General features: G+C 37.3%; 1 protein-coding gene across 3 annotated transcripts in view; it reads right to left on the bottom strand.

Annotated features, from left to right (window-relative positions):
* Positions 1-12,443, bottom strand: part of sybl1 (synaptobrevin-like 1) — a 307,369-nt gene extending 294,926 nt beyond the window's left edge. For all 3 annotated transcript variants that reach the window (XM_051935202.1, XM_051935200.1, XM_028815981.2), the window contains exons 1-5: positions 12,298-12,443; positions 8,440-8,497; positions 7,807-7,944; positions 3,058-3,148; positions 80-147 (exon numbers count right to left, since the gene is read on the bottom strand). In XM_051935202.1, the coding sequence (XP_051791162.1) occupies positions 80-147; positions 3,058-3,148; positions 7,807-7,944; positions 8,440-8,497; positions 12,298-12,443 (501 nt within the window). The remainder of the gene's footprint in view (positions 1-79; positions 148-3,057; positions 3,149-7,806; positions 7,945-8,439; positions 8,498-12,297) is intronic.
* Positions 12,444-12,824: the final 381 nt, after the last annotated feature.

Raw genomic sequence — 12,824 nt, 5'->3', positions numbered from 1 at the left:
GGAAAAAAAATCAATAATGTTGGTGAAATTAATATATCTTTATGAAATTAATAAATATATCTGCAACAATACTACTTACAGAATCTACAAGATTCTCTGTTTTATCAAGAAGCAACTCCAGCTTTTCTCCTCTTTGAGCGACAAGATCTGGGGGGGAAAAAAAAAAAAGTTATACAGTTGTGCCATAACTTATGAACATCTATAAATGCGATTTCTGGCCATCTGGTAGTTACACTCTGTTGGGTGTATTCTATTGTAACATATTTTGTAATGGATGTAGTATTAAAATGCATCACATTTTTCTTTCCATTAGATACAATTAGCACTGCTGTTTAATTGAGACAGCACACAAACTGACTATAACTCATTAAAGTAAATTTAAATAATAAATTACAGAAAATAAAAAAATGATAGGAGAAGCACTGATCTCATTTGAGAATATTAAAAACTTTCTAGTGCTTTGCTCTAATTAATGTGAACGCAGCAAATTCCACTAACTGCTATATAAAGGGCACACTGGTTAATTAGGGTCTGACTGCGGGGCCCCAGCAGTCATACCATTACCTATTTCTCTCTATGCGACAGTCAATAAGCTCCAATGGGATTAGCACTACCCTTCATCAGTCTTTTATTTCTTAAAAAAATTTCCATTGTTAGATAATAGTGTCAGTTACATATGCTTTCTCTTGGAATGAAAAATGAAATACATAATATATGACAAAACACCTTGATATGGGAATGTAAAGAATGACCCTCTTGAGTGAGTGTCGCAAGTGATGTCATAAAGTATGTGGACTGCAGTGACTGCTGAATTTATTTTTCACTTTTCACTTAAGACTTGAAGTGCTACTGAGCAGCTAGCCGATAGCAATACAATGTTGAAACATGTTAAGACAACCCTCCCAATTACATTTTCAAACTGAATTTTAATAGGTCACCAATACATTTGATCTTATTGGTATTATTATTACTGCTGAGTCATAAGCATCAAAACTTATACAAAATGGTTTTGTTTCAGCAGGTGTCTTAAGCAAAAAGAAAAGATAAATTTTCAACTGGTCAAAGTGTTCAAACTAGTGTAACAGTAATCATTTGACAGAAATGATTCTTGACCAAGGAATGAAGAGGACAGGCAGATCTTCAATGCAAAAGCAATGTGTTATGGAAATGCCTTTTCCATTTGTTTTTCAGGAAGAAACTATTAATATTCTTGTTTTGCATGTTTTGAGCATATGAGTTGGTAACAGACATGCATATTACGCGACATGAGGAATGGGAGAAAATTCTTCTTTTCCATGGACCTTTTTCACATCGTTTGCTGTTGTAAAGTGCTGGTGAACATTGGGTTCCATAGAATCATAGATATATATTGTTCTGCTTCAAAGCATGAGATGAATGGGGGTAACAAAGCAAAATACCACTTTTGGGTAGAATATTTCTTTAAGATGATTCTTTTTGAGAAAATGCTCTTTTCTTGCCACCCTCCAATACAAGTCAGTATTGCGCCGCATACTTGATAAGGGTAAGTAAAGCATCTTTACTTATACTCTTGGCCATTGAGCTGTTTAAGTCTTTCATTGTTATTATTGGACATGCAGTGATTTTCTGAATGCCTTGCTCAAATGCCAAGTTTTCCTAATCTATGTATTTTAAAGCTTTATATTTGACTTTCTTGCAATGTTCTTTAATTTTTTTTCTACTTTCCATTCACATTTACCATGATTGGCTATTTCTTAAATAGAATACAGTTCTTAATCTAAAAACAACAACTGGACAGTGTTTATTATTACTGAAACATCTTTTTAAACAGAAACTGAAATAGATACAGATTTTTAACTGAACTACAATAAAAACATACCCAGAAAAAAGGTATACATACATTTTTTTAATTGAATCACAATCAAAAAAGGCTGAATCAAATTTTCTAAGTTGTTATAATAAGTAGGACATCAGAACAGTGCTTTGTTCTTTGTATAATAGGTTTAAATACCGGAAGGGGTTAAATTGTGGGAATACATTTGCTTTGGGAGTCAGTAGGAATCATGTTATTTCTTAAAGTCATTGTCAGATTTACATTTCAAAACAACTCTTAGTGAGTTTTAGATAAGAGGCACATCAGATTTAAAGACTACACTTTCTAAAATTGTACTTCAGTTGCTGGAGCTGCCACCTTAAGTGATTTGCAGTGCATGGCTAATTACAAGACTGTTTTTGAGTTTTTACATTAATTTCAAGTTGGTTATTGTGCCACCAACGTAGCGCAAGGTGAGAGTCACTTCGACAGCCAATTGCTGCAAAGAATACCGGAGCACGGTGCAAGAGTAAACAAACACCATTAACTCCTTGGTTGCAGTGTGCCCCCTTTAGCTCCTGCCTCAGAGATAGCACCTATGGATTACTGGATGGGTATTTGAGATTACTAAGTGGCCTATTCACTAATTTTAATGATAGGGGGAAATGCTGATGCACAAAGAGAAGCTTTCACAGCAGTTTGAATACTTATGTAGGCACACTTCATGTGTCTTTTAAGAGTATCTATTAACAAACATGTACATTTTTCTTAAAAATTTTTAACGTACAGACTTGTAATAAAAAGGAAACTTCAATAAAATGTCTAAATTTCATGTATAATCCAACAAGAATTGAAAGCTGTTAAAAAGTCTGAATAATTTCACCACCACCATTATGGCTATGAGATTGGCAGTTTATGGAAAAGTGTCAGTACTTCACGGGAAAAATATTGCTATTGGCCACCCTAAACTCGGAAAGAAAATCCTTAACTTTTTTGTTTATATAAATATTGAGAAAAAAAACTGAGCAGAATGTTCCAAAATCTTTATATTTTCTGTAAAGTAAATAAAATTTGTCATTTTCACATAATAAAAATATGATTAGATGCTGCATTGTTTTAGTATTTAAATTCACTTTGGTGATTTAAATCTTTATTGATGAGCCAAGAAAAAAGGAAGGTAAGCAGTTTATAAGATGAACTGATAAATATAAATATACCATGTAAAAAAAGTAAATAACCATAACTAATTTAAACATAAAACTTACCAATGTTTCGGACCATTATGCCTTTGAGTTCATCAACCTGGTTTTGAGTTTCAGATATGCGGTCCGAGCTTTTAGAATCTGAATGATGCTTCTAAGGAAACAGTAAAGGTAATACACTCCAATATGCTGTCATTATACCTTACAGTATGATAAAACTATTTATGATAATTCAGCTCATGCAGAAATATAAAACAATTCCAGCAATAATACACTACATGTAACAACAAACAAATATTTTTGACAATAAAGAAGATTTTTGCCAATGATGTGTAGACAGGACTAATAATAATATAGCAACAAAAGTTTGTCTTAAAACAAACCTATTTCTTCATATTAAATATTACACAGATTACAGTTTTCTTTTATACATAGCCTAAATCAAGGGTATCAAACTCAATTTTATTGAAAGCCATAAATATTATATACTGTAAATCCAATGTGGGCCATTATCAGTAGCAGATTTACAGGTCTTAAGCTCTATGTCTAGTTCATTTTCCAAACGTGCTTTTCTCTGAATAGGGTCTGAAATATAAATTTAACTGATAACGGACTTAATGTTTCAATAATATGTTCAAGTACTGCTTATATCCAGTTCCATTACAAAACAGTTGTCAAATACTAAATGATAAATGGAAATTTGTCTAAAACACTTAATACTTAATTCGTTAAAAAAGCAGTAGTGCTTATTTATAGGTTTATAGGGTCATTATTGCCGTGAGAATCATAATATGGAACATATCACACTATTCAGTAAAAATACTTTTATAAACAAATATAACTGACTTACATAACATAATAATTAATATGAATTATTGCTTAAAATAAACAATATAAATATTGTTTATATGATAAATCTTAGTACTTCAGTCTGATTCAGCACCTTATGCAATGCAACATTAGCATTACTAGACATAATAAGGATTTGTTATGACATTGGCCAAAATTTTTTAGTTTTGATTTATTTTTTTAAGAGAACATTATTCCAAAACCCTTCAGGATTATTCAGGTTTATTATGGAAGGACAGGGTTAAGAACAAACACTTTGTCACAGATGGCCAGGGTCTTTGTCCGGCCAGGATGCCTCTTCACTGTATGGATTGGGGGAACAAGCCTGGTCAGAACAGTACCTCCCCCGGGATGCTAGATGACAGCCCCCCAGGGTGGCAGTGGTGCCTTAATAATAATTCATTACATTTATATAGCGCTTTTCTCAGTACTCAAAGCGCTATCCACACAGGGAGGAACCGGGAGGCGAACTGGATTCCCGCAGGGCTCCATGTGAGATGGAGTTCCCTACAACCCTGTTGGGATCCAGGGGTGCCGACAGGGGGTGCTGCAGTTGTTCCCGAGTACGTGTGGGTGGTCCTTCAACCACATCCAGAAGTGCAGCCAGACTTAGGTCATCAAACACCTGGAGCACTTCCGGGTGGGCTATAAAAGGAGCCAGCAGCCACCACTCCGGGAGCCAGAGTCAGAAGGAGAGGGACTAAGCTTGCCAGAGAGGAGTAGTGAAGATAGAGAGAGAAAAGAAAGTAAAATACTGTGTGGATTGTGCTTGTGTTCGGGACTGTGTGCCTGTGAGAACGGGGAAGGCGTTGCCCACGGGCGAAGAAAAATAAAAACTTTTTATTAGTGTGCCTCTTGTGTCTGTCTGTGTCGGGTGAAGCGCTGGTGTAGCGCCTATTATCACAACTTGTATTGATGTGCAGTGCTTTTCACATTGCTATTCTGCCAGAGATCACAATTTGGCCTACTACCCTTTCAATGGTGCAGGTACAAATGCTGAATGTAGCCATTTTGGGCAAAGTTTTCTTCTATCCCAAACTTTCTCCAGTTCAGCAATAGGGCACTGACTGGGATATAAGGTAGCGCCAGAAAACAATGAAACTGCTTTGTCACACTTTTTAGTCATCAAATTTTTCTAAAGCTTTTCAGGAATTTCTTTTAATTATGACATGATGTGCCTCTAGAAACTAACATACATGTTAACAAGCCTAAAGTCAGTCTGATTTATACTGGGCAGAGTTGGCCTAAATCAGCTATGATTCTTTATCAAATCGTTCAAAGACTTTAATCCAATTATCCAGTTAATTGTGGTTGACAGAGTAATAAATACTTGTATAAAACTTAGAATTTTGCTTTCTTTGTTTGCACTCAAAACAAAATAAAGAAAAACAACGTTTATCTCATGTTTATATGATTTTTCTCAGTTATTCCTCAGCATACTACAACAACTCACAAAACAACATGGCTAAAACCACTTTGAACAATTCTAGGCACAACAGTTATTTCATGACTTAGTACATTATCCCTGCAAATGCGGACAGCACTAAAAAATCCTTGGGAAAAACATTTATTCCACGAGTTTTCAATATCATATTCACAGCGCATCACTTTTTCCACATTTTGTTATGTTACAGCCTTATTCCAAAATGGATTCAATTCATTTTTTCCCTCAGAATTCTACACACAACACCCCATAATGACACTTGAGGTTATTGCAAATTTGTTAAAAATAAAAAAAACTTGAGAAATCACATGTACATAAGTATTCACAGCCTTTGCTCAATACTTTTGTCGATGCACCTTTGGCAGCAATTACAGTCTCAAGTCTTTTTGAGTATGATGCCACAAGCTTGGCACACCTATCCGTGGCCAGTTTCACCCATTCCTCTTTGCAGCACCTCTCATGCTCAATCAGGTTGGATGGGAAGCATCGATGCACAGCCATTTTAAGATCTCTCCAGAGATGTTCAATTGGATTCAAGTCTGGGCTCTGGCTGGACCACTCAAGGACAGTCACAAAGTTGTCCTGAAGCCACTCCTTTGATATCTTGGCTGTGTGCTTAGGGTCGTTGTCCTGCTGAAAGATGAACCGAACCGTCGCCCCAGTCTGAGGTCAAGAGTGCTCTGGAGCAGGTTTTCATCCAGGATGACTCTGTACATTGCTGCAGTCACCTTTCCCTTTATCCTGACTAGTCTCCCAGTCCCTGCCGCTGAAAAACATCCCCACAGCATGATGCTGCCACCACCATGCTTCACTGTAAGGATGGTATTGGCCTGGTGATGAGCGGTGCCTGGTTTCCTTCAAACGTGACGCCTGGCATTCACACCAAAGAGTTCAATCTTTGTCTCATCAGACCAGAGAATTTTCTTTCTCATGGTCTGAGAGTCCTTCAGGTGCCTTTTGGCAAACTCCAGGAGGGCTGCCATGTGCCTTTTACTAAGGAGTGGCTTCCGTCTGGCCACTCTACCATACAGGCCTGATTGGTGGATTGCTGCAGAGATAGTTGTCCTTCTGGAAGGTTCTCCTCTCTCCACAGAGGACCTCTGATAGAGTGACCATCGGGTTCTTGGTCACCTCCCTGACTAAGGCCCTTCTCCCCCGATCGCTCAGTTTAGATGGCCGGCCAGCTCTAGGAAGAGTCCTGGTGGTTTCGAACTTTTTCCACTTACAGATGATGGAGGCCACTGTGCTCATTGGGACCTTCAAAGCAGCAGAAATTTTTCTGTAACCTTCCCCAGATTTGTGCCTCAAGACAATCCTGTCTCGGAGGTCTACAGACAATTCCTTTGACTTCATGCTTGGTTTGTGCTCTGACATGAACTGTCAACTGTGGGACCTTATATAGACAGGTGTGTGCCTTTCCAAATCATGTCCAACCAACTGAATTTACCACAGGTGGACTCCAATTAAGCTGCAGAAACATCTCAAGGATGATCAGGGGAAACAGGATGCACCTGAGCTCAATTTTGAGCTTAATGGCAAAGGCTGTGAATACTTGTGTACATGTGCTATCTCAATTTTTTATTTTTAATAAATTTGCAAAAACCTCAAGTAAACTTTTTTCACGTTGTCATTATGGGGTGTTGTGTGTAGAACTCTGAGGAAAGAAATGAATTTAATCCATTTTGGAATAAGGCTGTAACATAACAAAATGTGGAAAAAGTGATGCACTGTGAATACTTTCCGGATGCACTGTACATGCAAATAAGTACAGTACTCAAAGTACATTCAGAAGTACACTCATCAAATTAAAAGTTTAAACGTTCCTTCATATACACCAAACATGACCTGTACATATGATCAAAATTGTTATAGGTTTTATGAGAGAACATCTATCAAAAACCAAGATTCCTTAATTTTTTTTCCCACTTGCTCTGTTTGTTGTACTTATGCTTAGTGCACTGTGAAGCTTATTGTTAAGACCAAAATAGAAGAGAATTTATACTCTTGGACAAAGACTCAATGAGAAAAAGGACCTACAATATATATGTAATAGTATTAAGGTCATAAATAATCACTACCCAAAAAGACCTGAGCACAACACCTTTATAACACTGTGATTCCAGGCTTTTTGTTCTTAAATTACACTGACCTGACAAATGGAGGTCTTGGATAAATTATTTGAGCCATACAAAAAGTTCTGGATATCTTTTGCTATATCATTTTTTTTTTTCTCCTTCCCACCTCCTAAATTTTTAGACTGATGAAAACCTTGAGTCTTTCATTTCACTTGGCTTAGTATCCTCATATCCCAGTGAGGGTCATGTGAACATTCCAAACTGGACTGATCAGTTCACCCGATGGAGAATTGTGAGGATTCTTTAGAACAGTCATAAAAATATTTTACTATTGCCTTTATGTCTAAATAAAGTCAAATCCAAATATTAAATGCTTTTACTACAAACACTGCAAATTTAAAGTAACACTTAATATATTTTTTATTTATATAAATATATATGTACCATTTGTGCATCAAGCAGACTGGAGAACTCACTGTTCATGGCATAGGGCAATGCAGTTTGTGCTCGTGAACCATAAGTTGTCTGAAAACGTCTTTTAATTTCATTAAGGAAATTGAATGCTCTGGACCTCTCAAAGTTCTGTAATTAAATTAACACAGAAATTGGTATTAGACATTCTACTACAAAACAATGACTAAAAAACACTGAATCTGAAAGACACAAAAAACTACAAAAAAAGTTGCATGGTTTTATGTCCACCCACTTTTAATGCTTGCTTTATTTATGCATAGTGCACTGTGAAGCTTGTTGTTAAGACCAATATAGAAGAGAATGTACACCCTTGGACAAAGACTCAAAGAGAAAAATGATCTACAATATATAAGTAATAGTATTAAGGTCTTAAATAATCACTACCCAAAGACCTCAGCACAACACCTTTATAAAACTGTGATTCCAGGATTTTTGTTCTTAAATTACCATCACCCAATTGGCAATAACCATTTACAAAGTCAAAAAGGAAAATGATTTCATTTAAAATAAACAAACACCATAAAATAATGTAACTGAAGTCTCAGTTTCAAATGCAGAAATATATATGAACCTCCACAGAGAAATATTAAAACTTTTACTTACATCATCTGTAATGCAGAGATAAATGATTCTGTCTTGGCAAATGTAATGAAATAGATAACTGGAAAAAAAGGACAATATATGCAGTAAGTATACAGATTTCACCAACCAAATGACCAATTCTTATCCACAGTACTAGAATATTAAAACACTAAAGATATCTGAGGTAAATTTCAAAATAAAGTACAGTAAGTAAACTTGTATAAAAAAAGAAAACAAAACCTTCAAAATACAATCAATTAAATAACTATAGATAAGTTTTCTGGTGCTTAAAGTGCAGTGATTTAGTCTTTCATAGGTAAAAATTGCATTTAAGTAAATATTATATTCAGCTTCTTAACATAAAAACTACATAATATACTATACACCTAAAATGCAGCAACACTAAATGTCAATAAAATATATACTATACTAGGGGGCTCCGCCCCCTGCTCGCTTCGCTCGCCAACCCCTGGCGTTGGGGCATGACAAAGAGTGAGATGTATGAATTAGATATAGAATAGTGTGCAGGTGTGGATGATGCATATAGAAAGCCAAAAATACAGTGTTTGGCACAGAGTAATGGTTTAGAGGAATATTTCTTTGTACACAACATTAGTAGTAAAGATGGTGTCCTGTCCTTGAATGAGTCTTCCTTGGCATGGAGCATTTATAACTTTAACGTCAGATGAATGTCGAACACGTGAGAAGGCAACATAAAGTTGTCCATGTCCAAAAACGGGCTCAGAGAGGTAGATGCCAACCTTGTCAATGGTTTGTCCTTGTGATTTGTTGATGGTCATGGCAAATGCAGGTTTAATGGTGAACTGTCTGCGTTTCAATGTAAAAGGTAATTCTAGGTCAGAACTCGTAAGGTCAATTCTAGGAATGAGAACAGTATTGTTAGCATGTGATCTTGTAAGAACTGTTGCTTGAATAACATTGTGTGTCATGGTGTTGACGACTAAACGTATGCCATTGGATAAACCCTGTTTTTTTTTGGACATAATATAGTGCGTTGTGTTAAAAGGGGCATTTTGTCTAATGAGACTGCTGTTCCAAATATCTCCGTAAGTAAGTCGTCGCAGATTTTGGGTTGAGGAATTGTAATAATATCTGGGTGAAGTCCATCTGTATTGGTGAGGGTACAATGTTCTAGTTGTAATAACCAATTGTTATATTCGTGATCTGGAAATCGCATGTTTTGTACCAAGTGTATCTTTAGAAAGCCAAGCTAATTGTTCGCGTAACATTTTTTGTTCCGCGGTTTTAGAAACGCGCCGAGGTGAATTTTTTTGTTTGATGCGGGTTCGTGTTTGTGGTCCCGTTACTCGAGCCGTCTAGTTTTGTATCCGTGATCGTGAATTGATGACTTGTTTGATCTTTATCGTGAGGAATATGGATAAGTAATAAGTAGGATCGAACTCACTGTTACTATGCGGACTGTTCGTTTCTTCGTATTATCACCAATCAGGTCTCGCGCCTGTATATGTATTGTAGTTCGGTCTCGTGTTGTTTATATGACATCGTCGCGTATTTTAAGGTGGACTGAATAATAGCTGAGCGCACGGTATGTGGAGCAATAGCTAAGCACTGTCTAAAATCTACTCCTAATAAAAGTACCTTCACTCCAAAGGGAATATTATTTTTCATCAACGCAATGCCAATTGTCCGCGTATTTTAAGGTGGACTGAACAATAGCTGAGCGGATTGTAAGTGGAGTAATAGTTAAGCATTGTCTAAAATCTTCTCCTAATAAAAGTACCTTTCTCGCAAAGGGAATATTCTTATTCATCAACGTTTGTAGAAGTTTATCAATGGTGTTGAGTAAGTGACTGGATGCCATTGTACATTCATCTATAATTAATAGTGTGGCAAGACGGATGTCACGTGCATTGTTACTGTGAATTGTCATAGTGGATACCGATGTATATGTGATTGGGACCGGTATTTGGAATAAGGAGTGACATGTGTTTTTGGAGCCGAGACATTTTTTCTTTCGCGGTTTCAGAATAGCTTTGTAGGTGCCGACGTGATTTGTGCATATTTGCGTTCTTGATTTGTTTCAGGGTGCACTGTTCCAATGCGATGTAATATTTGTCCACATACGCGAAAGCAGTATGGGTCATTGCCTTTTGGTGACATGATATTTACTCCGGTAGATGCAAAATCAAATGAACTATTGTAGGATGTAATGCAGATGAGCCGCTGTGTATTTTTTTTTTTCATGCGGGTTCGTGTGTTTGGTCCCGTTATCCGATCCGAATCGTTTTGTACCCGTGAGCGTGTATTCATGACTTGTTTGTTCCTCAGCATGTGAAATATGGATAAGTAATAAGGAGGATCGCACTCACTGTTAATATGGAGCCTTTTCTGCAGTTGAACGGTTAATAGTGCTTTATTGTAAGGAGATCCACCTATGCTGCCTAGTGTGAAGGTGTTGAGATGACGTATGTTTAATATGGACGATTCCTTTAGAAATGGGGCTTTGGGTGTCACTTCTTATTGATGTTATTGTGTTTGTGGGTTTGATTCGTCGTTGTTGTGAACGTTTCTTGTGCCATGTCTCGTCTCTAATGGGCCTGGCGTGTCGGTCACGGCTTCTTTTTTTTGTTGCGTTAGGAGCTTGTAAAATCCTCCTGTTTGTGTGGGTCCCGTTTCGTGTGCATTGTGATTCGTGCGGCGCCGTGTGCTTTTTCGGTGTATGAGCGGGAGGGGGGGGGGGGGGATTGGTGGTGCGCGAGCTTCTTTTTTCTTTTTGTGTGCCAGGGGCTTGTTGAATCCTCCTCTTTGTGTGTGTCCCGTCCGTTGCTTGTAGGGTGGGTGGGGTGGTTTTGGGTTCTTTTTTTTGTGTCCCAGGGGCTTGTTGAATTGTCCTCTTTGTGTGTGTTCCGTCCGGTGCCTGTCGGGGGTGGCTTGCAGGTGGGCGCGAGCGGCTTCTTTTTTTTGTGTGCTAGTTTCGTGTGCAATGGGTTTTGTGTGGCGCTGTGGTCGCGTCCGCCTCTCGCGGAGCCTCATTTCTTGGTGCGCCTGCGCAGTACGTCTTTTTTGCGGCTACGGCCCATGGCCGGATGTCCCTGCGTCCATCCGGTTTAGCATCTCGGTTAGTAATATGGATGGATATTTAGCAAACAATATTAGTATTTTACAGGTTTTGTTTAGTTGTCAAGAGATCAGAATAATCTGTTCATAATTTGTTTCATTAGTAAAGGAGATCTCTACTCTGAAAAACAACAATTCCACTTTAAATGTACAACTATATTTCATATTTGTATGAGAATTCGTCCAATAGTAGCTGCAGATATAACATATTAAACACAGCAGAAGGCTAGTTTAGGCTGCTACTCCCTGTAAATGGGTGAAGGAGAATAGTGGAACAACACCTTTTTTGCACAACTGTAGAATCTATAAAACTTTACAGCAGGACTGCATACATCAAAGTCAGGACACCACCTGGACAGTGGGATGGTGGTAGTCTCCAGGATGATTATTTTACGCAGAAATATACAGTATCTGTGTAACTGTGACCTTGTATTTCATTTGTTGTGGTGTTCTAACTTTAAAGGTGAGATGACACTCAAAGTCAGAAAAGTCTCCAAGAATAACTAAATTGGCCTGAGTTAGGAATATCATTTTCAGAGGCCCAACTAACAGAGAAGAAACAGGTAGTATTATTTAAGGCATTCTTTTGACAAACAAAAAGGTTGGTAATGCTGAGTGACGGAAAGTATAAAAAAAATTCTGTTTATAAAATGCTGAGTGGGGTGAAGAGAATTTTTGAGGCACCCACCCCTTTGTTTATCATGTATTACATATTAAAAGCAGAAAACTGCATATTTTTACATGAGCATAAACCAGCCTGTAAACACAGTAAAAACTTACTTTCCATGGGAGTATGTGAGCTTGTTATTTTCAGAGGGAATTTTGGCTAGGACCTGCTCTGTCACCTCCAGGAAATTTCCTCCACACAAGGCATGTTTCGCCAAGACTGTTGTCCCACGAGCCACTACTGCAAATAAGATTGCCATTTCAAAGTGGCAAGGGGCTCAATTACCAGTGAATCTGATGAACAGGTGAAAGGTTGACAATTCAGAAGGCAGATAAGAGTCTGTTAAAAAGAAAGCACAAGTAAATATATTGCACTGGATTCTACAAATGTATATTCTTTATTTTTTTGAACATTTAATACTTAAGCATTACTCTGTGTAAATTGTGTGTTGGCGCCTAAATCAAAATTACAGAAGAGCTTGGGTTTCCTGCAACATCGTAATAAAGGGGTTAACAAAGCTCACAGACACATTTTTTAATTGACCTTTTAACCAGTTTGTGCCATTCATAGTGATGCAGTACTAATTTAAATTGTGACACTCCAGCTGTGATTCAGTGCCATTATTTCTACCTCTGCTATA

This window comes from Erpetoichthys calabaricus, chromosome 12 (assembly GCF_900747795.2).
Source record: "Erpetoichthys calabaricus chromosome 12, fErpCal1.3, whole genome shotgun sequence".
Lineage (NCBI taxonomy): Eukaryota > Metazoa > Chordata > Cladistia > Polypteriformes > Polypteridae > Erpetoichthys > Erpetoichthys calabaricus.
The sequence above is the reverse complement of the archived record's forward strand: the minus strand, read 5'-3'. Positions and strand labels throughout refer to the sequence as shown.